The sequence below is a fragment of the Phodopus roborovskii genome, unplaced genomic scaffold (genome assembly GCF_943737965.1).
Source record: "Phodopus roborovskii unplaced genomic scaffold, PHOROB, whole genome shotgun sequence".
Lineage (NCBI taxonomy): Eukaryota > Metazoa > Chordata > Mammalia > Rodentia > Cricetidae > Phodopus > Phodopus roborovskii.
The window spans coordinates 1,423,822-1,451,741 of record NW_026125546.1 but is presented as its reverse complement, the minus strand read 5'-3'; the positions used below and the strand labels follow the sequence as shown (position 1 = coordinate 1,451,741).

Here is a 27,920-nt window from a genome sequence, read left to right as displayed (position 1 = left end):
ACCTGAATAAAACTCCATTGTGTATACATACATCTTTTCATTTTCTGTTCCTCAGCTGGTGGACATTCATGATGATTCCATTTCCTAGCTATTGTCAACAGAGTAGCAATGAACATGGATGTCAGACTATCTCTGTAATAAGCTTTGAATATAAACCTAGGAGTGGTATAGCTAGGTCATGTGGCACTTAATATTTTTTTTTATCTTTCTGAGACCAGCTTCCTGTCTTAGTTACTTTTCTGCTGCTGGGACGAAACTTTATGACCAAAAGCTTTGTGATACAGAAAGGGTTTCTTTGGCTAACATATCCTGAATCACCGAGAGAAGCCAAGGCAAGAGCTCAAACCTTGGCTCCTAGAGGCAGGAGCTGATACAGAGGTCATGGAGGAGTGCTGTTTATCGGCTTGCTCCTCATGGCTTGCTCAGCCTGCTTTCTTATAGAACACAGAACATCAGCCTAGGTGGTATCCATCCACTGTGGACTGGCCCCTTTCACATCGGTTGTATATTAAGAAAATGCTCTGCAAGTTTGTCTTCTTGTCAATCTTTTGGAGACATTTTTTTTTCCAGTTGAGACTCTTCCCTCTTAGATGACACTAGCATGTGTGAAGATGACATAAAGCTATCCAAGACATTTCCATATTGTCTTCACTAATTTACATTTCTACCATCAGTAGATACCTATACTGGTATCTTCTTCTTCATCTTCTCCCCCTCCCCCTTTTTTTTTCTGGTATCTTCTTTTGTGTGTGTTTTTCTGTTGTTTTGTGTTGATGATGCCTGTCCTCATTGGTGTGAGATGGAATCTCCAAATAGTTTCCCTGGTAGCTAAAACACTTTTAAAACTGTTTACTAGCTGCTTGTGTTTATTCTTTTGAAAATGCTCTGTTCAGTTCCATACCACTGCCTTTTTTTGTTTGTGTTAATTGTTTTCTTGAGTTCTTTTTATCTCCTAAATACTAATGCTCCTAAATACTAACTCTAACTCTAACTAGAAAATATTTTCTCCCCCTTTGTAGGCTGCCTCTTCATTCAATTGATAATTTTCTTTGGATATACAAAACCCTTTGAATTTCATGAGATTCCCACTTGTTTATTGGTCTTGTCTCCTGAGTGATAGAAATTCTATTCAGAAACTCTCTACTATGCTGGGGTTTTATTGCTATGGAGAGACACCATGGCCCTGGCAACACCCATAAAGTACATAAAGTAAAACATTTAATTGGGGCTGGCTTACAGTTCCGAGCTTTAGTCCATTATTGTCATGGCAGGATCATCACAGCATGCAGGCAGACACAGAACATGGTGCTGGAGGGATAGCTGAGGGTTCTACACCCTGTTCAGCAGGCAGCAGGAAGACAGAGTGCCACTGGGCCCGACTTGGGCTTCTGACACCCCAAAGCCCAGCCCCAGTGAAGCTGTTCCTCCAACAAGGCCACACCTCCCAACAGGAACAACTGCAGACACATATTTGTAACCTTCTTATTTATTTCTGTCTTATTGCTCAAGCTAATCCAGTGCTACACTAAGAGTGGAGGAAGTAGACACCCTTGTCTTGTTGCTGGCTTGTGCGTGTGTTCTTTCGAGTTTTCCTCATTTAATACAATGTTGGCTATAGATTTGCAGTATATAACCTTTGTTATGAGAGATAGCCCTTCTATTCCTAGGTTCTCCTGGCCTCACATTCATTTGTATAGGTTTAACTCGCTATTCTTCATGAATTTCAGGTTTAAGATGGATCTTTATGTCTCATGTGTGAGATGCACAGCCTTTCTTGGTTGGAGTCTATGCTTTTAAGCCAGCTGACAATTTCTTGCTCTGGGTTTTTTCTTTTTGTCTGGTAATTTAAAATTATAGATTTATATTTTGGGGAACTTTTCTTGTTTTCTGGTTTGATTTCAGGCTATGTTTTTCAGGAAACAATGTTTCCACTTTACACAATATTTGGCCCCAGGCTTTGTGGCTGTTCATTGTGGGACATGGGTCATTAAAACCCAGGCTTGTATCCATTAGAAATCACTAGTGGCCACAGGAAGGATGCAAATTGTTAGTACTCAGATATTCCCCCATAGACTTTTAGCCCTTTCTTCTTTTTGGCCTCTGTAGAATTGCCTTATCTTTTATGGGTTTGACTGTACAACCTTAAATGGCATTAAGATGTATTTTTACATAGTTTGTATGTAAAACAAACAAAAACATAAAAGCAAAACAAGAAACACACACACGTGTGTGTGTGTGTGTGTATGTGTGTGTACAATTTTTTGGAAATCTGAATTTTCATATTACCAGAAATGTTATATATGCTCTAGTGTTATTTTTCAGTAGGTATCTGACAAGAATGTAGTAGAGTTTTACAAAAATACTTGCAGTTAGGGAACAAAGTCAAAGCTGGATAAGCCCATGCAAAAGGAATACTACTTCATCACTGCATTTGCATAAGGAACCCAACATAGCCATGCACTAGAGAAAGAAAGGTGCTGAGGAATGAGTGAGTTATGGTCAAAGAATTTGAGTTTAGAAGATAAAGAGTTCTGGAGATGGGAATGGTGGTGGTAATGGTTGCATTACAGTATGAATTTACATAACACACTGAACTACATGGTTAAAAATAGAGTTAAGCTGTAACTTTTCTGTTATATGTATTTTAGCAAAATCAGTGAATAAAAAGGTAATGTTACGTGTACCGAAAGTACATTCATTAGGCTATTCCCAGCCATTCTCCATACTGAACTCTCAATGTTTCTCCTAAAATCTGAAACTGGTCATTCAACTCTTCATCCGGCATTCTTCCAGCACCCACCAAATTCTTCGACATCACCTTTGGCTGGTATTAAGAAATGCATGCCTATTCTTCTTCATCCCATGAATGTTATTTAAGAGAGTTTGTGTGGGAATTCTGGTTGGTGAAGACTACAAATACAGTTCTACATTAACCAAGAAAATCCAAGTTGCTGTCCAGAAGGAAGTGTCTGGACTGGAGGTCTAGAATCCATATAGGGGAGTATTTTTCCTCAGCTCTCCCTAGCAGCCCGGATAGGTAAGAGATCATGGCCTCTTATAATCAAATGTGTTTAATCAGTTGTTTTCTACATTTTCATCTACTTCTTGTGAGACATCAGACAGGTAATCTTTTAGCCTTTGAATCAATCCCTCTTTCCCCTTGCTCTGTTGATCTCCATCTAATCGATGGAGAGGCTGGGTTGATGACGTAGCTTTTTATTGTTGTCATAGAGCTTCTTGCTGTGTCTATTCCTGGAAGTTAGGTGAATGAGTGACCAGGTTGCTTTGATTCATTCGGTTCTAATGGCTCGTAGACATTCACCGTGTATGGCTCTTCTAGGTAGTAATTCGGTGTTAGGTGGCTTAGACTATAAAAGGCCTCTAAATGAGTTGGAAAATGAGGACTGTTTTGTAACTCTCTGAACTTGAAATTAGACAAATCCCCTGTTCTGTTTACAGAGCCTTTTGTGTTTTGCTTGTTTGTTCTGTTTTGGTTTGTTTTTGTTTTTCAAGGCAGGGTTTCTCTGTGTAACCCTGACTGATCTGGAACTTGCTCTGTAGACCAGCCTGGCCTCAAACTCATAAGGATCCACCTGTCTTTGCCTCCCAAGTGCTGGGATTAAAGGTGTGTGCTACCACCACCCCGCAGAGGTCTAATGGGCACACCAGGCACCCTAATTATCACACTCGCTGACTTTATTCTTCATGGGATATTGTTTATTATATATGGTCATTTCACCTAAGATGTTTGCCATACTAGAGATGTGTTTTATGTTCAGACTGTCAGAAATATTTTTCAGAATGTGTTTTTCTTTCAGGGTTGCAACACTAAATGGAGTAGGAAATATTGTTTTGATAGCCTATGTAGTTTTTTGGTTTTGGGTTTTTTGTTTGTTTGTTTGTTTGTTTTGTTTTGTTTTTTATATCCAACCAGCAAGAGTTGTCTTTGGCATTTACGTAGAATTATGTTTTTAATTTTCTTAAAGCAGAAAAAATAAATTGTTAAATCATTAACTTAGAAGGATTAATATGATCCTAAATGCTATAAATTATTTTCTTGGTGAGTGAATGAGACTGGTATGATAATTTGCAAGTGCAACTTGCAAAGTCTCAGAAGTTGGTAACTTGGCCTTTCAGATTTCAGTATCACCCCAATATTTACCATAGAAAAATTATGCACAGAGGTTCAGCAGACAAGGTGCTTGCTGCCAAGTTTGGTGACCTACAAGTTGTCCTCTGATCTTCCCATCTGGACCTTGGCATGGGCTTATGCACATGTGCCTGTGTGGATGAGTGTGAGAGTATTTGTGTGAGCACAAACACAATAACAAAAACTGTTTTACACTTCAAAGGTTTTAAAGAGAGGGGGGGAGTTTGTTTTGTTTGAAATAAACCCTCTAACTTGAAGGTGTTCCCTGACTGGAACTCCTTACATGGTAGGTGATAATGACACAAAACATCAGAGGACCAAGAAACACTCTGTTTTTTAATTATGCACTGCCAGTATTCACAGAGAAGAAAGGAACACTGTTCTTCATCCCCAGGTGAAGTCTACACTCCCGGTTCTCATGGAATTCCTTTATTCAGAGGGCTCTCTGCTCAGTCGTTAATATTGCAGGAATCCCTTTCATCAAATGCCTTGGTTTTCAACTAAGGCCAGTCTTGTTACATGGGGAGCATTTGTTAATGTACAAAGGTCTCCTGAATACCAGCATTGAAGGGTATTTAGTAGGTAGAGACCAGGAATTCAATTTAGCATACATTGTATAGGATCACTGTGAGAGACTTGCAGGGGTGGGGAAGAAGAGCCTCTCTCTCTCTGGTCACTGTTAAAGCATGCTTGGAATCTGTACAAATTGTTTATGGTAACGATAAGTTCTTTATGTTTATACCATACTTTTCCACTAGATACTCGTTTTCCCGTAAATCCACAAAGATGTCGGGGATGGGGAAGTTGGATTCCTAATTCACAGCTGTTGCACATGTCCTTGCTTCCCTAGTTTTCTTGAGCAAAATGACTGTCAGTAAAACAGAATCAGATTAGCCTCAGCCCACAGTAGCTGGAGCACTCCAGGAATGCCTTGAGGCAACTCTGAAACAGATTGTCACAGATTACCTGGACTTCTAAAGGTGCGGCCCCAGCCAGGACTGCTGAAATAGCTTGTATGTGCTATCACGGACCTGGATGAATATAGGACTCTGTAGCCATTCCACCTTGGCCAAATGGGGGAGCACTTCCCCTGGGTTGTGACTGGTTGTGACACTGTGACATCTCTGGAGCTCCCTTGTACTTTTCCAAAGTCCTCTCTAGTTTGATGCTCTGCGTGCAACTTGTAGTTAGTTTGTGATCATCTAAATATTTTTAGTGTTTTTTGTTTGTTTGTTTGGTTTTTGTTTTTATTTGTTAGCAGTTTGCTAAAATTACCCATAAGGTCATGTTAGGAGAGTAAGGTTCATTAGCTCAAATGTTTTTATTTTCTGTTGACATATAGGCATCTGTTGTCACTTTCTATTTAGGCTATAAGTGAAAAGGTTAGGAATGTTAAGTTGGAGCATGACAGCTCTTAAAAGTGAGGCTGTGGAATGCTTGACTCTGCCTTATCTTGCAAATTCCCACAAGACTTTGAAAATGAAGCCATTACTGTTGGAAACAAAGGCAACATTGTCTTGCAGAATCAGATGTAAACTGGTAATAAACTCCAGTACAGTCCTGAGTAGGAAGGACTGGAATGAGTTGCAAATGAGATGGCACACATCTTTATGTGGCATCAAACTCACTAGCATAGTATTGTCAAATTGAAAATATCACCATTATCTACATAATCCAGCATGTTTAATTTGGTAATCTGGTGTGTGTGTGTGTGTGATACCTTAGTTCATTGGCTGGTTCAATAGTAAAAATATGAAACCTTTAACGGCAGGAAGTACAGTTGCCACCATCAATGTGTCTGTCTGTGCTGTTGAAGTTAGTCTAATGCGATCTGAAGCTATTTTCAAGCTACTCCTGGCTAGAAGGGGAAATAGAAATCAAAGAGAAAGAAAGAACAATGAAAAGTTCCCTACTGTTAGTAAAGCTCAAGCTGTTTTATTTATTTGTTTCTTTATTTTGATGTCCAAGAACATTTTTATTATCTTTTGAGAGAAAAAACAACAGATCAGACCTGCTGTAAAATCTGTGCAGCTGCCAGGAGAAGGGAATTGTAAGAGAAAGCCATGTTCTTATTCTTAGCAGGGGAGAAGGCACAAGAACAGGCCTTCAGAGGAAGAGCGAATACTCCCAGATGTCAGGGAAAGCAGGCTTGAGTTCAGCCAGTGTCTGTAAGAGATAAAGAGAAGAAGGAAAAGGTTAGGCTTTTCCGAGTTAGGACAGGTCACGTAGCAGAGCGCCTTGGAGCAGCCTGACACATGCTCTGTGGACTACTATTTTTCAAGGATCTTAAATGGTTGAGAGTGGGCATTAAAATGCACTGTTTAGGTTTCATTGGATATATATATCTTAAAGGGTTATAAAGGGTTTTATTTCAACATATAAACATTTTCAGTGGGTTGAGAAGTACAATGTCTTAGAATTTTCAGTGGAAATCTTCAGGTATAAACTTAAGACGTGGATGTAGCTGATCATTCTTTTTTGTTTGTTTCTGGTTTTTGTTTTTCAAGACAGGGTTTCTGTGTGTAACAGCCCTGGTTTTGTAGACCAGGCTGGTCTCGAACGCAAAGATCTGCCTGCCTCTGCCTCTTGAGTGCTGCGATTAAAGGTGTGCGCCACCACTGTCCCACTAGCGCTTATACCAGGAGTAGGGTACAAACACATGCGGATGAAAGGGTCATGTGAGAGCCCGGATACAGTCAGTAGTTTTGAGACTTTAATGACGTTTATCCTTTCCTGGTTTCTTACCATTTATAGTGAATTTGGGTCATGTTTGCCACTGTCACCATTTCCTTTCTCATCCCTGCACACTCCTGCTGAGCCCATTCACGACAAGCCGGTCCCACACTTCCACGTCTTGTTTGTTGTTTTTCTGTGACCCACTGATTTGATTCCAGCGTGGATTGGGGGTTACTTTTGGGAATATGGGCTCCACTGATGAAAACTACTCTTTGTTCTGAGCTAGCATTGCTTGGCAATAGTTCCTGAGGGAGGAGTAGGGCATCAGGAGCTCCTTCCCCATCCATGATGGAATGCTGCGAGGCCTCATCTTGTGCAGGTCTTGTTCAGCTAACTACCTCTGGAGGTTTATAGGTGTAACGACCAGACATCAGCATCACATAGCACTTCTTCAGCTCTTCCCACCCCCATCTTCTATGATGTTCACAGAGCGTTGGAGGAGCTGATACAGGTTTCCTTTCCAGAGCTGTTTTCCTTAACAGTCACTTGTTACTGGCACTTTACCAGTTATGAATCTCTGTGTTAAACATTCCCTACTGCAACCAGAAGCTTTTCTGACCAAAACTGAGTGCAGCACTTACCTCTGGGTATAACCATGTATATTTAGAATTCATTTGAGGTCCAGTTGATTGAATATAACAGTAGCAGTTTTCCCCTTAGGGCCTATTCCACAGCCATAAGATTTTGACTAGAGTTCCAGGTCCAGGCGTGAATATCATCCTTTGAAGTGTGCCTTAATTCCAATCAGAAAGTGGTTGGTTACACCATAGTAGTCATGCCACTATTGGAACATTGGGCACATTATGCCTGGTAGGTTGGTATTCTAATTCACCATGTTCACATATGGGTAAGACTGTTGATGTTTTCTCTTCCTAGTGGCCTACATAGCACCTTTTGGTACTGTGAGAACCTGCAGGATGGAAGCATCTAGCTTGGTTCCTATATATTCTTCAACCATAGTATGTGGTGTCTTCAGCAATAGCATTTTACTATCTAGTTCCGGTTGGCTTTGTGACTCTCTTCCATTTATACCCAAACTAAAAACAATACATTTTTCATTGTGATCAAGCAGGTGTACTCCTAAGCAAAGGCTCACAAAACTTAAATTGCTGGTAAACAATGCTGTCAGATAATCATTTTACCTTGTTTTCCTCTCCTGCCCCTCCTCTCCCCCAAAAAGCTGATTTTTGTTCAAAAAGCTCTTTTTGTTTCAACTGAGTGAGACCTATACTGAGTGGGATCTATAGCTTTAAACAACAACAACAACAAAAACAAAACAAAACATATGTAAGGCTCTTATTGCCAGTGTGAACTACCTAAATTTAAACCCTGGGAACCACATGGTAGAGGGTGAAAACTGAATCTTGCTACTTGCCCTCTGATTTCTGTATGTTCTCCATGTCTTATACTTCCCCACTCCATACTGTAATAAATAGTTGGAATAGTCTAAAACAAAACAAAACTGCTAGATCCAATATTTAGTTACTTAATTTATGTGTGTATTTGGCCTAAATATAAGTCAAAGAAGTAGAAAATAAATTATTTTACCATTGTGATTTAATGATTTTCCTGTTTTGTGTTGTTCATCTGTGATATGGAATGCAATGCCTTTCTGTGACTGTTCTACAAATATCTTTTGCTTGTTCAACTAGTATTTTAAAACACACAGAAACAAAAATCTAAGTAGAATGAGGAACAGGAGGTGACCCTTTGAGAAATCCTAGTTGGTGATTTAACTGGTACTTCAGGAGGCATTTTGAAACAATTCATGCTTCTCATAAACACAACATCTTTCGAAGACTGTTGAGCTGAAGGAGCACATAATGAATGGCTGCAGCTGATTTACTAGAGAATCAAAAAGTCCATAGGTTTGTGGTCAAGTAAGGAGCTTTTAATCACTCAGTAGCACCAGGTAAATACTGATGCGTTTTGTCAAAACTGTGTTTACCAACAGGGATTAATTATCTATCAACTTCCTACAGGCTATCTCTTAATTGCTGTAGAATTTCAGATTAGCCAAAATAGTCAGTCACAAGTGGACAGACTTCAGGAATGATTTAGAATACCTAAAGTCTTTCAAAAGATTTCCCATGCTGATTTGATTTAAGCTATTAAAAATTAACATTTTAGCTCTAAAATTATTATCTGAGGCCAACTCCAGTTTACATAATATTCAGTCAAGCAACCTAATATTTTACAAAATTGCTTCCTTATAAAAATTATGTTTTTACATAATGTTTGAATTTCTCGTATGCCTTAAAATCATATTGAAATGGAATTGGTTTTCTTTTTGTTACTAATTTTTTTAGTTTAGCATTTAAATGAGTGGGCCTCATGGTGTCTTTTTCATACTGTTTTTCTTCTCTTAAACATTGCTTTCCTTACTCAGCTCATCACTCTTTTCTCTATAGTCATTTTTTACTGACTCTTCTTTAGCCGCATTTTGTACTGTAAGAATAACTGAGCTATATTCCATATCATTTCAGTACACTATGCCCTTTTCCCCAGACATTTCCTGTCTTAATCCAGTTGTCATGCTTAGCCTCTGTAGCATTGCTTGAAAAATTTAATCTTTGCACAAGGCTCTCCTAGAGTGTATGATTTAATATTCAACAAATCTTAGTATACTGCTCTGTATATTCTATTTTTTTAGACTTTTCAATAATTTGTCCTTATTCTTCTCAGTCTTGATTTCTGTGGCTTATCTGCATATCACCCCGATTCTAGTGAGATTAAAGTCTTTGCTGTCCTGTAAACACCCTGTTCCTTCTTACATATTGGTCCTTCTTAACAGAAGACTTTCCCTCTCTCTCATTTGTATTGAGGCCCAACGAGTAGTCTACATGGGCTTTAGGAACTTGTGGTGATCTTTTGGAAGTGATTTATACTGTTTAATGCATTCTTAATATAAGATTAAAATTGCAAAAAACATGGAGCACAGCTCTACACTATTTTGGTACTTCTCAGTAGAAATTAGTAAACTTCCTTTACATTTGTGTTTTATTTCCATAGTCATGCACTTCATAATGTATTGTTGCAGAAGAGGATTCCACATTGTTTAGGATTTTAATTTTTCAGAACTATGAAATTTACACATTGTTTGAATTTTGGCACAAGCATAAAGAAAAAATGTGATTATAAAAATATGTATATATTTTCTATCATAAAGCGTCTGCTCTAGTTTAGTGTAGTTACATTAACTGGGAGTCTGGTGGAATTTAACAGATAATAAACCTGAGAAATCTATGTTTTTCTTATGTCTTAATCTTTTTGTAAGTTATGTAACCTAAAAGGAAATCCTTGCAATAGTAAGAAAAGATAATTTTATTATATACTCTACCGACCCCCACTTCAGAGCCATGAGATGTGTCCTGCCCAGCTTCTAGCATACCTGCTGGGTGTGGTCAGAGTATATCATTAAAATTGAATCCACTGACCTTTATGCTTTGGCTCTGTTGATTGCCAAAAGAAATGTTTTGTTTTCTACATGGAGATTACCTGTCCAAACACAAATTGGTTTAACACTTTGAGATGGTTTTCTGAATAATTATGAACTAAAATGTTTATATAACACCTAAATATGCTATTAATATTCATAGCTTTATTGAAGTATCATTTGATTTGCACGTTTCTTCTCCCACCTGTGGCTTTAGAATGTGAAGTCTACCCCCATGTACCTCTGAGATCCCTTGTCTGTCTATTAGGATGACTCAATTCTAGCTTAGTCAGGAACAGTATCACTGCTAGCAAATAATGGATTTTTAAGAATAAATAAAATTTTGCTCATTATAAATATTTAAAATACTGAAAACAGTAGAGAAGGAAAAGAGGCTGGAGTCTGCCCAGGACCTCATACAGACATCATCACCCTTGCACATCAGAAGCAGCCCTGGACCACCGTGCTGTTTACAGGTCCTTCTTATTTCGGGGTGCTGCTCTAAGATTATACCCTTGCACATTATTGCCCCAGAAGAACTGTAGGCTGTTGACAGTTTGTCCCCCCATAATACGAGTCCAGTGCTGTGTCAGCCCTGCCCTGAGCACCTAACCAGTGGTGGCAAAATAGAAATACAAAGTAAATCAAAGTCTTGAACATAGATGCTGTGGGATTTGGAGATGCCTTCAAAACAGAGAGGAGCGAGGCTTGGAAAAGTAGGGATTGATCGAGACAGAAATGGAATGAAATGCAATCAAAAGAAGAATGTTAGTGTTGAAGGCCCACACAAATGTCAAGGAGTTTTAAGAGTTCCTTGTCTTCCAGGTTTTGTTTTTACTACACGCACACGTGCGTGTGTTTGTGCGTGTGTGCATGTTCATTTTGCAGCACATTATGACATTGCTTGAGTAGAGGTGAGGGAACAACTTTTGGAGTCAGTTGTTACACCACTCAGGATTCTAACTGCAGGTTAGCCAGTCTGGGAACTGTGAGCTTGGGCTGTTACCTGGTCTCTGCCTCCCTTCTTGCCATTGGAGCACTTGGGTTACAGCAGGGAGCTGCTCCTCCTGCTTTGTCCATGGCTTCCAGGGGCCCATATTCAGGTTGTCAGGCTTGCACAGCAGGTGCTTTGACTCACTGAACCCAGGTTTCACTATGTAGCACTGGCTGAGAACTTGCTCTATCGACTGGCCAGCCATTACAGCCATTACCTTACTGTGGTCCTTTTTCCTGTGGTAGCCAAGGACTGGAATTATAGACATGAACCATCACACCTGGCCTTGACATCCTGTTGATTTGAAAGCAGATACCACTAAGATTTGGCTGTGCATGGTGGTGGGTGCCTATAGTCCTACCTGTCCTAGATGCTGAGGAAGGAAGATGAGTGAGGTTAGCCTCCATACCATACCAAGAACCTGTCTCCACCCTCTTGGATGCTGGGATTCTAGGCATGTACCACAATTTCCCTCTTTTCTTTTTGTATTTTCATCTAATCTTTTTTTTTTTTTTTTCACTCCTTCTGTGGAGGCCATGTCTCCTGGTTTTCTCTGAAAGGGTACCAACCTATTTTCAGGGCTTTTTTTTGGGGGGGGGCACCTTAATATTAAAGCACTATCTTTGAGAATGGGGGAGGTCATCTTCCTGTATTGAAATACTATCCTTTTCTCATGGCAGGTGTTTTGTCCTTTACATTTTTTATTCCTTTCTTTTAAAAGAGAAATCTGCTGGGTGTGGTGGCTCATGCTTTAAATCCCATCCCATCACTGAGCACTGGGGATTTGGGACTGGCAGAAGCTGCCAATTTTGAGTTCAAAACCAGTGTGGTTTAAAAAAGTAGGTTCTAGTCTAGTAATGCCATTTTTAAAACAACAGCAAAATAAAATAAATAAAAAAAACAACCACACACACACACACACACACACACACACACACACACACACACACACTGAAATCTGCCAGCTCTGTTTTCTGTCAATAGGTTCAGTAGGTTCCTTCTGCCATTTGTTTATATTGGGCTTAGTGTCCTTCCTGGACCTACAGCTCTGGTCAAGATAATCTGCATAAATTCTAGGACCCTTCCTAGCATCACAAGGCTTTTGCTATTGTTAAATATTAGGGCTAGAATTTATGAAAATTAAAATTAGGAATGCTTTCTACCATTAAGACTCTGCCTTATCTTTATTCTTTTTCCAAAGGGACTGCAGGTAGCATATAATGTGCTCTTGTTAGCACTCTTTAGCTTTTATCCTAATTGTTTTCCAAAAGTTTTCATTCCACAGGAATGTACAAAGACAGTAGTGGTAGGTGGGGTGTCTCTGTGGGGGGTGGGAGGTGGGCGGGGGACAATTCACCAATGCCAAGATCTGTTGTGGAATATTATTGTGACTAAGCAAAGATGCGTTACTATTTGTTTTATGCTGTAAAATATAACTTTGTGAAGGTATGTTACATTTGTTTCTGCTGCCTTTGTTAACAAGGTGAAGATGTGTTACATTTGTGTATGCTACATTTGTCTAATTATGTAACAATGTGTGGTTGTTTTTTGCCTTGCCTGCCTAAGGCACCTGATTGGTCAAATACATAAACTGAACAACCAATAGCTAGGCAAGAGAGGGATAGGCGGGGCTGGTGGAGAAAGAATAGATAGGAATCTAGGAAGAACACGTGAGAAGGAGAGAAGGAGGGAGGAAGGGTCAGAAGCCAGGCAGCTTCCAGTCAGACACAAGAAGCAGTGAGTAAGATATACATATAGAAGAAAAGAAAGTTAAAAAGCCCCAAGGCAAAACATAGATGAAGAGAAACTGGTTAAGTTATAACAGCTAGCCAGAAACGAACCTAAGCTAAGGCCAGGCATTCATAGCTAATAGTAAGTCATGATTTGGGAGGGGGTAGGTGGACCAAAAGAAAGCCGGGTACAAAGATCTGTCTGGATGGGAGTTTGGGGTTGGCAGTGGCTTGCTTTTTTATAAAGTGTTCAGCACAATGCTTGAAGCAGGTACCCGGGGGTAAAGGGTGTCTGCGGCTCATTCTTTTCTTAGTTAGTGGCCTTGGCTTTATGAGGCTTCAGATAAGTATGGTAGGGAAAAAGCCCACACAAGTCTTTTCCCTCCTTCAAACTAATGTTTATTCTGTGGTTTGTGAACTTCTTTAGATTCAGGGTTGCCAGTTGATTTTAGTCTTTCATGGAGCATTTTCCCGAATGTTTTTCTGAATCCTCAGAAAGTGACAGTGCTTGTACTATGAACTCTCAAGGCACAGATTTTAGACTATAAAGATATGTGTCTTGGTTTATACTTTTATCTTCTAATAGCTAGAGAACATTTGATGCTTTTAAGTCTGGCAATAAACTACGTTAGAGTTGTTGTTGTGCTACCTTTATGACAGGCTCTCTGCTAAGAAGGGTGGGAGTTTGGTGCCATCTGAATTGACCTCATACAGAATGTCTGTTTCAGATAACAGCAGCAGCCGCTATGTTTCACTTCTTCCGAAAGCCTCCAGAATCCAAAAAGCCCGCTGTACCAGAGCCAGAAGCAGATGGATTTGTCCTCTTAGGTGAGTCTTTTTAAGAAACAAGATCCTAATTAGATGAATTGTTTTAAAAGTTAGTTTGGTGATTATATGGTTGATTTCTACTGTGTTTTCTAATTTCAGAGTAAGTTGTGTGTGTCATTTAGAAAGCATTGTGGATAAGACTCCTTCTCTGACCCTTCCCTTTGACTTTCAGGAATCAGTGCTTGGCCAGACAGAAAGGCTCTGTTAGCCCCAGTGATAGTGTCTGGGAAGCTGCAGACTCTCATGGCTCCCTCCTCCACCTCCAGAGTTTGTATACAGACTTGAGAAGACTCTCAGGCCTTCTGGAAACGGTTATCTTCTGGAGTTTAGCAATAATGGTCTCTCAGGAATTTATTCCAGCTAAGTCTGATTTTCCAACCCATTCCCTATTTTTTTTAAAAACATCTTTATAAACTTAAGACATATATATAGAGAACTTCGCTCAGTTTTTGTTTACACACAATTAGAAATGGCACCATTTCTCTTTGTCACTGTATACTCACTTCAAGAACCCGACAGTGACACACTTGTGTGTGTGAAGTCATACAGTTTCTAGAGTTTTGTTTTATGTATCTTTTTACCTTCTACCTCTTCAGTTAGCCAGCCTGGAATATGAGAGACAAGGCCTATCCATGGGAAGTGACTTGCTTTAGTTTGATCTCTGTAACCTTGACCAAATGTTGTGTCGTTCATCTTACAACTGCTCTAGTAGGGGTCTATTTTGCAAGTCTCCTGCCTCAGCAGGTACGGTTCATCTGCTATGGGCTGCCTGTCCTATCCCAGGAAGACTGGAGTGAGAAGCATCTTTGATTGAGCCTCGGAAGTCTCACAGGCTTCCAGATTTGCTATTTCATGAGGGAATTTCCAAGATTTAATTACTCTAATATACTCAGTAGCAGCTGCTCTGTCTGCTGTACCCACACTCCAATGGTACATTTTCTCAAAGGCTGACATGCTGAGCTTTAAGCCAGCTTTCCCAGGACCATCTTGAACTGAGCATGATTTATATTCCCAGGACTATATGTCTCTGGTTGAGACTTATGAAGAGGAATCACTTTGAATGTAGTCCTAGAAGAACATAAAATATGTAGTGTACTTGGTAGTACAACTTGTTCAAATGCCCCATAAAGACCAGAGTTCCCAGTGCCAGCCAAGGCCTCCTGTCTCTCAGGAACCGGCAGCTGAGACTCGTGTCTGGGTAACCCTGTTTGGTTTTAGATGCAAAGATTCCAGCTTCACTAATTTCCTTGTAAAAAAAAAAAAAAAAAGGTATACCAGGCTTAGCTGGCTGTCCTGAAGTGTCATGCTATCGTTAGTCACTGTCATCTCTGTCCTTTTACTTCCGGCTTCCTTCCTCTTTTCATCTGTCACACCATCTCCTTTGTCCCTCAGGAGGACTGCACAGGGTGACATTTAAGCACAAATATGAATGCTGACTCTACAGCCAGAGCCTTTGGCATGGGAGCCCAGCTTCACAACTTATTAGGGTTTCTAGCTTTAGGAAGCTGTTTAACAATCTTGCGTGTCACCGAGCATGTTATCTACGTACCCGTACCCTATGTGGTCAGTGTGGAATTAAATGAGTTAATGTGCATACACTACTTGGAATAACCTGCAAGGGAGGTGGTTCTGTCACGGTACACGGAGGACTTAATTTCCCAGCTTCTTCTTACATAAAGAAAATTGAAATTAGCCTGGGTCATCTGATCCCAGCGCCGTCTTTTTACTCTCTGTGCTGGTGCAGTCTTAAAATGCTGCACTGTCAGCATTGAAATTTGTAATTAAACTTGTTTAGGTGATCTAAAGCAAGAGGCATATGAAGTTGTGATGCGCTGTTAACAAACAATACGGGGACTGTAGACAATGATACTGTTCTGAACGTATCAAAGAGGTGGACGAGAGGGGTTAGTGTTTTCACCAAGTCCTCAGTTTTAACCTGCCATCGGTGATAGTTTAAGCTTAAAAATGTTAATGTAAAATATCACCATCACAAACCTGTCAGCATTCAAGGCCTGAACTGACTTTCCTGATGACAGCCCTGACAGTTACTAGGAATGTTGTATTGTCTTTAAAAAATATGACAAACTTTAAATTTTATTTATTCTGGGAGGCTGCCCCTTTTGCCATGCCGTTCAATAGCAGTGTCTGTGTGGCATCTACTTTAGTCTCAGGGCATACCATATGAAGGTACTTTGAAAGGATAAGAGGTACTCGTGAGATACTTTTAGTGATTTTATTGTTAACATGGAGCCATACTCTGTATTCTGGAATATGTACTAGTTACTTTTCAATGGCTATGATAAAAATACCACAGCCAAATCAACTTATAGGAGAAAGAATTTATTTCAGCTTAGGGTTCCAGAGGACTAGATGTCCATAGTAGCATGGAAGGCATGGCGGCCAGAGGTTAGGGACGTAGAGGCATCACATCTCACCTTTTCAGTCTGACCCAGGAAGCAAGGGGAGAGAACTGTAAATCAGACAAGGCTGTCAACACACAACCCCCAGCTCTTCCTCCAGCTAGCCTCCAGGTCCTAAACTTCCATAACTTCCCGGAACAGTACCACCTACTGGCGATCAAGTGTTCAAACTCAGGGGTACGTTTTGATTAAAATATGTGATCTTAATCCTAGCACCCTGAAAGGCAGGATCTCTGTGAGTTCAAGGCCAGCCTGGTCTATAAGTCGAGTTCCATGGCAGCCAGGGCTAAACAGAGAAACCCTGTCTCTGAAACAAACAAATAAAAAATCCAAACCACTCAGTATATGTTCATGTAAGATTTTAAAACTATTGTATGAAATAGGTACATTACAGAAAAAAAAAAAAAAAAACATTAGTTTTGTTTTCTTTCTTCTGAATGATAAAAGTATATGATGTAGAAACAGTTTCCTGGCTGTCTGAATTGGTTAGATATCTCCTTACTGACCCTTAAAACCTGTTTCTAAGAAGGTCACAGTAAATTGCACTCTTAAGGCTAGCAATGACATCCCTTCTCTTTTTCCACTGGGGAAAAAACCCTTTTCTGAAGGCCTGTATTTCTTGCTTAACATTGACTTGACATTTGGGCTCCAGCGCGAACCAAGGCACTTTTGTTGATAAGGGGACTATCTAGAGTTGGCTTATGTTGATGGAAAGCCTCTTTCCTTCCTAAACTTTCTACAGCTTTTGGCCTTTGTAAATTGAAGCGTATGCAGAATAAGAATAAAGGGAGAGGTGGGGCTAGTAGAAAAACATCCTTTCCCTTGTGTAACCAGTGTGTATTCACATAAGAAGGCAAGAGTTCATTCAGTAATGAAGTTGAAGTAATCCTCCAGGGTACTCATTTTACACAAAAACAAATTGCAGTTTTCATTTGCATCACTGGGTGGCGATTTTTCACAGCCTTGTGCTACTGTTTAAAAAGCCAGCAAGCATGGCACTGTTTGTAATTACCAGGGCCTTCTTCTGTTATGACACATTTAATTGTGCTTTTAGCACATTATCTTTAAGTTGATTACAAATCTACTAGTGCAATGCACAACCTTGAAGTTATTTTCAATTAGGAAATGGTGTTGCCTACATGTTGGCATATAATAAGGCATGCATTAGCTTATTACGTTATAGCAAAAATAGGGAAAACAGTAGCAACAAAAATCATAGAATATAAAATGAAAGAAAGTAGTGTAGATTATTGCTGTTGCCTCCACTAATATTGTTGACCAAATATTGCATATAATTTTGGAGCTGGCAGAATGAAATTGGGCAAGCGGACTATTAGACAAAAAGAATTGGGTTACGGTACAACTGAAATCAATCACATTTTTCAGTATATGTAGGCACGTCTTAAACTAGGGCGTGAGAACTCTTAGTTTCCATCAACTCCTTGTTTTGTAAAACTGAATTTTAAAACTATTTTAGTAATTCATAGTAGCTTGGGTTTCATTTTTAAGTATTGGCATTGAGATACATATCTTATTCTCCCGCCTTTACATAGCTTAAGTATTAAATCAGATTTCAGGAAGTAATTGGTTGTCTAAGGGTCTTTCCTATTACATTCTTCATTCTGGGAATCAAAGCATGTACATATTCTTCAGTAAGACCACTGTATTTTTACTTGGGATTCTTAAAAGACAGTCTCTCATCCCCCGCCAGCCCCCATCACTGGGTTCTGATGAAATGGGCCTGTGTTTGGCTGAGATAGTAGGGCTAGAAATCCCCTGCAGATGTTCCCAGAGGATATGTAGGGCTAAGGAATACTGTAGTTCACTCTCTGATTTAGTAACTGTATACCATTAAATAACATGTCATGATGCTTTGAGAAAGACCCCATTAAACAGGAAGTTGCAGTTTGTCTTCCACTTCCCTTGGACCATGTCAAATGACAAACAGCAAGTGAGAGCACAAGACTTTTGGAAAACCAAGCTTTTAATAATGAGCAGAAAGCGTCATTATTGGAATAAGTGAAGTCTGTCTATACATGTGATAAATTTGGGAACTTTTTTTAAGCAAGTGGAACATTTAGGAAGCATTTTGTTGTTTGATTACATAAGTGCACATTCCCAGTGCTCTGTAACTGTTTTGTCTAGTTTCAATGTATCTCTATTGTCTTTAGGTTAGAGTGTTTCACAGATATTTAAGAATAAGAGCCAAGATATTTTTAAACTTATATTTGTTGTCTAAAACCACCGTGCAGTCATATTTCTAGTATAGCTATAGGGATGGCCAAGTTGGCTGAATTATTGTGATAGTATGCTCTCAAGGATGCTTGTTGAGAGTATGATCTGTAGGGGAAATGTTAATGTGCACATCATTAGGAATCTCCTCTAAAGGTTTCTTACAGGTTTTCTTAACAGCAGTTTCTGCACCTGAGACTAACTGAAAAATTGTGATAAGTAGTTTCCATGCTTTCACTTAAAATTCACCCTGATCTTACCTGTTGAAGAGATAAAGAACAGACCTTGTGAAATGTCCAATCACGAGTATTGTATTAAAGTAGCTCAGGTGGGATTGGAAGACATAAAAGTCTTTCTGATGGGAACTACCACAGCTGGCTTTCTGTATCTGCAAGTTCCGTATCTTTTTTGTTTGTTTGTTTATTTTTCAAGACAGGGGTTCTCTGTTGTTTTGGAGCCTATCCTGGAACTAGCTTTTGTAGATCAGGCTGGTCTTGAACTCACAGAGATCCGCCTGCCTCTGCCTCCAAAGTGCTGGGATTAAAGGCATGTGCCACTATCACCTAGCTCTGCAGGTTCCATATCTAAAGAAAGAAATGATGTCTGTACTAAATGATGTGTGTAAGGTGTTCCCCCCTTGTGATGGATCATTCCCTAATATATATTGGATAACTATTATTTTTGTGTTATATTGCCTTAGGTTTAGTAAATTGTGTAAAGCTGATTTAAAGTGCATGTGATATGTCTAGCTACATACAGATACCACATCATTTGTTTGAACAGCTGAGGAACCTGGTGGGATCCTGAGCTCTTTCTCTGGCCCAGGTACTGTGTGGTTTGCTAAGGAAGCTGCTGGTTTGTAGGCCTATCCTACATCTAACAAAACAGAGTCTTAGAACCCAAACCAGAAAAACCTCACATCCTCCTATCAATGTGGGGGGGGGGTAGTGCTGAGGTGTTGGTGGGTGAACAAAGCATTCTCAGGTGATAAGGCAAGACAAGATAGAAGGTCATTCAGGGCCAGTGGAAGTTGCTCTTTTGCTAGAGAGAGTAAGTATATCAGGGCCACTGATGATCAATTTGTCTGGAAAAATAGTTTCTGATGGGCTGAGACATCAGAATTTTATTCCCTATGCAGTAAGAACCTTTTAGTCCCTTTTTAAAGCATAGATGATTTAATTTTTATTTCAAATTTAGTAATAGCTTTTAAAAATGAAGTTAATTTGTATTGTTCTATGAAAACCAAGAATCATTTAAAATTATTCACAGTATTATGCCTTGAATTTATTTCTGTATTTGGGAAATTTCCACACTAGGGTGACACATAAACCAGACAAACAATAATTGCACAGCATGGGACTGTACATTGTATAACAAATACCTAGGATTCAAAGTTTTCATATCCTTCAGTTTTAACGTGACCCAAGGCAGAATATAATAGTATGTATTTCTCCTTCTTTCTTCCCTTTTTTTTCTTGCCTAGTGTCCACTTTGCATTTAGATATGGGATTGTGCTGTTTGCACATTCTAGGAAAACTTTCAAAAACACAGTAGTACTGGGTGTGATGGAGCATGCCTTTAATTGCAGCAGAGGCAAGTGCATCTCTGTGAGTTGCAGGACAACTAGGTCTACACACTAGAGATGTCCTATCTCATGAGAGAGAGAGAAGTAGAGAGAGAGAGAAGTAGAGGGAGAGAGAGAGAGATGACAAATAAACACCAAAAATTAACGTACAAACGCAGCTGGTGTGTGTCTTCCCTCACTTGCCCAGCCCCTCCCTCATGCTGGGTTGTGGACTTGGTGACTTGGGCTACCTCTAACTGCTATCTTGGCCATGATGCCTGGTTATGTTGTGAAGGTAACTGGAGAGTACAGCCGCAGAGCTGCTGGCAGACTGGATGCGTCCATGTGCTGCTGTAACAATACCGTAGACTGAGCGATTGGTACAGGAAATTTATTGACTTATTCTTCTGGAAGCTGGAAAATGGGAGATCTAGGGCCTCCAGGACATTTGATGAGGGGCTTCTTGCTGCATCATCCTGGTAGAAAGACAGGGAAGGCAAGAAAACCAACACAAAGAACTGGGCCCTTTGCCAGGAACGTGCTCTCACAATGCCCTGGTGTTGAGATGATGGCATTAATCCATTCTTGAGGCTAGAGCTCTCCTGGAGAATCACTTCTTAAGTTCCATCTCATAATACTGTGACACTGTCGTATCTATAGGAGCTTGGGAGGGAACGGTGTTTCCTGATCTTAGAGCAGGCTGGAAGGCCACCCTCTGCTTAGATGGTCACTGGCCAAATCTACTGAAAGTGTGCCTTGAGCAGGGGAGCCTGGCTGCAGAATTGGGGCTTGCTGCCAGAACTGATGATCAGCCTGAAAAGAGTGTAGCTAGTGACAAAGAACTTGCCTGCAAAGTGTAAGGCCCTTGTGTCACCCCCCAGCACGGAGACACACAAGTATTCTTTTCATCAAGAGTGGTATAGACGTTTATGGCATGCACACTTCATATCATTAATGATGTGTTAACTACTGAGTCAATGACTTACAGGAATCGTTGTTCAAATTTTTGGAATTCTAAGTCAAACCATTAAGTACTAAACGTATGGAATGACTTATTTTTTATTTCTGGAGCCTTCCGTTTTCTGATACATAGGCTGAAAATATGCTTGACAGCAACAAAGGAAAACTGTAGCCGTCAAAGTAGCTTAGTGATAGATTACTGTGCTAATCAACCATTGTCCTTCTGTTAGGGCCCGTCTTAGCCATTATTGTGAATCATTCTAGGAAGTCAAGTGGAATGGTCTGGAAAGATGCTGAGACTACATGCAACCATTTTTATAGGTGTCTTTCTGGGAAAAGAGTTTGCACTGCCTCATTTAATATCTATTACCCTAAAATTGCCAGGCACTAAATTTTTGATGCCACCTTGTTTTGTAAGCTGTTTGTTGTTCTTGTTATCAGGTACCTGAGAGTTCAGCTTATGAAAAGAAAAGGTTGTTTTAGTCTACAGTTTTAGATGTTTGAGTCCACCTGGCTAGCTTGTTGCTTCAGTGGTGTGATGAGGCAGTATATACATCAGAGTGGGAAGACTTTAGGAAAAACACTTCCAGCTAGAAAGTGAAAGAGAGGAGGACGGGGAATGAGGGTATGCCTGCAAGGACCTGGGATACTAGTGACTATTGAGCTATGAGAGATGCTGTGTTCTTAAAGTGACAGCATGCCTAAGAGTGACGCATCCAGGACCTAGCATTTACTTTATGGGTCTCTGAGGGAGATGTAAGAACCAGACTGTTTCTTTCAAAATTAAAACTACCACAGTTTACTTGAATTGTACATTAATAATCCTCAAAACAGCACATTATAAGGATGATGGTCAACATTTTATTTTAAAATATTTAGTATTTCATCATAAATTGAGTTATGGATTTTAATATTTCTCTATTAGAAGATAAGAATGAGGCAGCATCAATAATTTTTAAGGCTAAAGGAATCTTAGGAATAATTTTCAGCTACCCTCACCTGTAATTATTTTTAATAGTTACCTATTCAAAATAATTTAAAGTATCTAATTTTTTTGTTTGTTTGCTAAGTCAGATAAATATACAATAGAGCTACCCAATTAGAAAAAAAACAGCCAAAAATACATTTGATTACATTTGAACCAGTTATAATGGAAATTCTCTCTCTACTGTGAGATGCCTTTCTTGCCTATAGGCTTCTTTTTATTGCTGAAGCTGGGTTAAATATATCACCGTTATGAAAATATGCTAATACATCCAAATACATTTTAATATTCTCAGTTGGGATATGTGTAAATGTTTTGTGTCCCTAACAGTATGCAATTTCTCTCAGCTCCTTTTAAGCCTCCAAGGTTACAGGATCTTGGAGCATGGAGTGTTCGGGGTGGTACAAAATTGGTACTTCTGAGGTGGTGGTTTGTGTGCAGCTTCCTGAAATCAGGGAGAGGGGCATTGAACTGCCAATATTGAGTAAATGTCATCTTCTCCAGGTTCTAGGACACACAAGGCTTGGGATTTCAGGCTCTTCATGCTAAGATTTTCTATTAGTGCTAGAATCAAGCAACACTATATAAGCAACTCTCTTGCAGGCATGGTGTATCGATTAGGAGCAATGTCACTAGAGGAACACTTGCCAAAGGGCGGTATTACTTATGCACGCGCTCCTTCCTCAGACAAATGTGTTATGCTCACGATTTTTTGCCTTGTTTTATAACCTGCACATTAAAATAAATGGCACATTAATAGAAATTTAAAATTAGACCCATCAAGGACATAATTTTGTTTAATGTGATAATTTATATTATAGCTTAAGAGAATGTCATAGTGGACATTTGACTTTGAGTACCCGGACAGCACTCAATGTGTGTAGGGATTATGCTGTGAAGGCCAGGATGCGGCTGCTTGCTGCCTATTTCCTTTCCCTTCTTACATGTTTCAGGTGTTCTTACTGGGTGAGATGCCTTCTCTGATGAATGAGAATTAGGCTCTCCTAAAGCTTTTTTTTTTTTTCTTTTTTACTAATACTCTTGTTTTATATATTTAAAAAGATTGAAAAAAATCCTTCAGTTGCCTTAGTCTCTGCTAGACTACCTCAATGCTACTAAATGTTTTCTTATATACATTGAATTCTTTGTCAGGACAGCAATAAATCTGTGTACTGACTGCCAAACAAAAGGCATATGGCAGTTTAGTCTGACTGCCTTGGCTGAACTTTTACTGAATTTCTCTTAAAAAGAGATAGAAAAACATAAGACTGACAGACAGCTAGGATCTTGGGGAGACTTAGGCTGGGGACAAACTGCTAAGCTTCAACGCTTTCAACATGTGCTATACTGGTTATTCTCCACCTCTGGATCAAGACCACTTTCGACCCTCTCTCAGGGGTTACCATCTTAACTATCACACATTTACATTACTATTTCTAACAGAAGCAAAATTATACTTATGTAATAGCAACAAAAATGATCATATGGTTGTGGTCACCACAACACGAGGAACCCTTAGGAAGGTTGAGAACCACCTTGCTATAGAATTGAGACATACATGATGAAATCCTGTGTTGACGGCTGTTCTGAGAAGGAAGCGAGCACTTCGTTCCCTAGTCTTGCATCTCTCCTAATGTCAACATCTCTTTGGGCTCAGTTTAGCTCCCTAGTTCTTTTGTTGGAAATCTAGTTGCCAATAACACTAGGCAGTTAGATTAGAGAAGTTCTGCCTTCATGAACCAATTAATGATGTAGTAGTTTGGAGTAGATCATAGGAACAGGTTCCTATTAAAATAGAAAAAAAAAAATAGAGGGTGTGGATGTTTGTCCTGCATTTGTCTGTGTACCACATGCTAGTGTGGTACCCTCAGAAGCCTCAGAAGAGGCTATGAGGTCCTCTGGAACTGGAGTGGGTGCTGGAAATTGAACCCAGGTGCTCTGTAAGAGCAGCCAGTGCTCTTAACTGCCAGACCATCTGTCCAGCCCTCAGTTTGGACATATTGTAAAGACTGAGTACTTAGTTGCTGATTCCAGGAGTAAAATAGATTGTACTGAGAGGTGGTATCTTTAAGAGGCCCTAAGAGGGGAGATTAGGACAGGCTCCTCCCCCTTCAGAGAGGATTAATAGTCATCTCTCAGGACTGCTTGCTCTAGGATCAGATTATTTACTGTGACAACAAGTTATTGTGGAGAAAATTGGGCCGCTTCTCTTTTCTTGCTGCCTTCTGTCACTATGTAGCTCTTTTCCATTCTACATATTCTTGTCACTGCTTTCACATGAACTATTACAGTGCTGTGATACAGTCAGAGGACCTTCTAAGCCAAATGCATGGTGTAGCCCAATCTAACACTTCCACCGTACCTTTTCTGCATCAGCTACCTGGCCTCAGATGTTTAGTTATGTAAAATAAACTAAGATATGGATTCAAAGATGAATTCTATCCCTTGCTATGGAACAATACATAAGAACAATAAGACATGTCAGTTTGTCAGCCTGAGCCCTTCTGGCCTCTGCAATTTTAAGAAATGAATCCCAGTTCTTTACAAATTATCTGCTCATCAGTATTCTGTTATGGCAGGTACATAAAATAGTCTAAGCTACCACTTTTGGTCTCTTGAAAGCACTTAGTCAGCAAATAGAGGAGGTAGCATTGGTTATGGTTGTTAATGGGGAGATAAGTTTACATCCCAAAAGAAAAGTGGCTTGGGTAGAAATAAAGATGGAATTAGGAGAGGTATGTTATTTTTCTTGCATTCCCCAGAGCTAGAGAGTAAAAACAGGGATCTCCCTTAGAAGGGAAGAGCTGCATTGAGGGACAGTCAGGAAAGCAGATGACTGGGTAGGATGTTATGTGCACATTCCTGCTACTGTTTGATGGGAATTTGTATTTGTACAGTCGTGCTAGGAGATTAAGTTGACAATATGTACTGGATGTTGACAAAGTAGGTATAACAAAGTAGGTGTTCTTTGCCTCAGTAATTACACTTTTAGTTGTTTATCTTTGATACAGACAACTGTAGCTTATAAAGATGCTATAGTTAATGTTTTTGTTGTGTGTATTTTGTATGTTCACCATGGCTTCTGAAGGAAAAACATTGACTCAACATCACATGACAGGTGATTTAACTCCTTTGTTACAATATACTGAAATTGTATATTTTACAGATTGTCTGTAAATGATTTAAATTCTCTAAGATATTTATAGCAATACTTACATTAGTTGATAGACTTAAGCTATAGTATAGGAAAGTCTCAAACTTGTCATTTAATGTTCTATAACAATTTAGTAGTTTAAAGCATTCCCAATAATGAAAAATGTCTTGGCCAGTGTTTTATTAATTTTTCCAGTGTTTTCATGGATGTTGATAATACTTTTATTCCCAGAGTTGCTTCGTGAAACCAGAAATTACAATCTTAAACATTAAGGTAATTTTTTTTAGCTAAGATTTCACTATATTTAGAAGTGTTTATTTATTTTTAATGGGTTATCAAAACTTATGCCATTTACTTTGTGATAATTTTTATCATAATTGCAATAATATAGCTATTTTGGTAATTGTCTTATATTTCTCTCCTCTCAAATTAATCTGCAAGGTATTTCTCTGAAATTTTGTTTAAAGCTCTTTTTGCATTTATGTTTATCTTGTTTGTTATTAGTGTGTGTGTGTGTGTGTGTGTGTGTATACATTTGCAATGGGTACATGTGTAAGTGTGTGTGTGTGTGTGTGTGTGCACAGACACTCCATGGCACATGGAGGGTAGTCAGAGGGCACATTTCAGGCATCTGGTCTCACCTTTGACCCTCTCAAGGCAGAATGTTGTTTCTATCATGCTATAAACTCCTGTCTAAGTAGTCCTCAGACTTACTGGGAATTCTCTTTGTTCCACACTCCCCTACCCCATCTCATAGGATGTGTATCTGTCATCTAGGCTGCCTGGTCAGGAAATTCCAAGGAAGCTCTGCTCCTAGTGTTGGAGTTATAAGGAAGTGCCAGGTCTTTCAAATGGGTGCTGGGATAAGTTAGCCCCCTAGTGCTTTCTTAGAAAGCATTTAACCTGCTGAGCCATCTTCCCAACCTATGAGATCTTGTTGTTGTTGTTTTTTTTTTTTTTTTTAATTTTATATGTCAGTGCCCATATGTGTATGTGTATGTTTACCACTGTATGCCTGGTGTCTGCAGAGGTCAGAAGAAGGCATCTACCCCTCGAGACTGCAGTTACAGACAGTAGTGAGCAGCAAGTCCTCTTACTCAGTGAGCCATGTCTACAGCCTCTGTGAGGTTTCTTTCCTTTATGGCTATTATCAATTGATCTGACTGTTACTACGTTATTGACTGGAGGGAGCTAACTTTTTTCCAACTTACTTATTGAAGAAATTTTTACTTAAAAAATGGCAAACTCTTGGGTGTCCTTCTATACTTATGGGGTAGCATTGTTAAGTAATCGGAAATTTATTTCTCTGCATCATATCAAAACATTGCTAAGAAAGATTTAGGCTTGGTTTGCCAGTGAAGAGAGGCACTGTTGTTCCCTTCCAGGTAAACATACATCATTTTGTTTATTTGATGTCAACATTTTCTCCACTACAGTTTATCTCATGATCTCATGTACAATTCTAGGCTCAGCCAACTTTGGGGTTTGATTTATAACATGCAATAGCTATGCTCCATCAGATAAGAAAGGATTGGAGAAACCAACATCTGCTAACTTTGGCTTCTCCTGTCTTTTGCTAGACTGAAATGATTGTTAATCTGATACTGTCCAGTTAATGTTTGTTGCATGATGTTCAGCGATGGACTTCCCTTGTCAGTTTCCTGTACAAAACTTCCCCAGTGTTTAGTCTCAGAGCAGGAACATTCAGGCTCTTCCTAGACCTTGGCATTTGCTGCTGTGACACAGTCAGTTTCTGACTGTGGACTTTCTGCCACAGGCTCTGACCCGCTGTGCCGCAGTCTTGAGTGAAGAGATTCTGCTCTGAGCATGTGCACCTCAGCAAGGTCCATCAGCAGTCATTTTTGTTCAACATAGTCATCTGTCTTTTGCTCCTGATTTTTGTAATAAATATATCATCTTTAGATTTTTTTAATTTTTCTACATCTGTCTTCTGTAATGCTTAATTTCCACTGTATTTGCAATAGCATTTTGTACATTATGTTTTATACATTTAACAGGCAAGGGTTTGGAAGATGGATATGAAACATTGACCTTTATTTGGGGCATTTTATGTGTCAGTGCCCATATGTGTATGTTTACCACTGTATGCCTGGTGTCTGCAGAGGTCAGAAGAAGGCATCTACCCCTCAAGACTGCAGTTATCATATAATGAACTAATAACTGATTTTATATCGTTTTTACTCTGAAGTTGGTGATAACTCTCAAAAAAGCTTCCATTACATTTATATATGTGTGCGTGCATGTATGCATGCCTGTCTGTATATGAGCATGCACATACTGTGGTATGTATGGGGAGGTGAGGGGGCCACTTGAGGGAGTTGGTGGTCCTCTCTGGTCCCAAGGATTGGACTCAGATCACCATGCTTGTCAGCAAGTACCTGCTCCTGCTGAGCCCTCATGCCAGCCTGAGATTCACTGTTTTAGTCAAGATCATCAGGTATTTTTTTGGTGTTGTTGAAACAGGGCTCTTGTATGTGTGAGAAAGAGAGACAGTTTTGCTATGTAGCTGAGGTTATGGTTATTATAGTGTAAAGTGCTTTAAATTACGAAGTGTCCAGCAATGAACTACATGCAGGGATGTGCTATTTGTTTTGTATCATCAGGTGTCTCTCACATGTTGGGTGTTCTGGAGTAAGCCTTGCACTTTAAATGTGACTCAGAGCCCTTCCGTAGCTGAAATGACTCTTGTTTAATTAGACCAAAAGTGTGC

At 39.5% G+C, this 27,920-nt stretch overlaps 1 protein-coding gene across 1 annotated transcript in view; it reads left to right on the top strand.

Annotated features, from left to right (window-relative positions):
* Positions 1 to 27,920, top strand: part of Umad1 (UBAP1-MVB12-associated (UMA) domain containing 1) — a 154,376-nt gene that overhangs the window by 2,320 nt on the left and 124,136 nt on the right. Inside the window, exon 2 of the mRNA XM_051177124.1 lies at positions 13,771 to 13,874. Within this exon, the coding sequence (XP_051033081.1) occupies positions 13,793 to 13,874 (82 nt within the window). The 5' untranslated portion in view covers positions 13,771 to 13,792. The remainder of the gene's footprint in view (positions 1 to 13,770; positions 13,875 to 27,920) is intronic.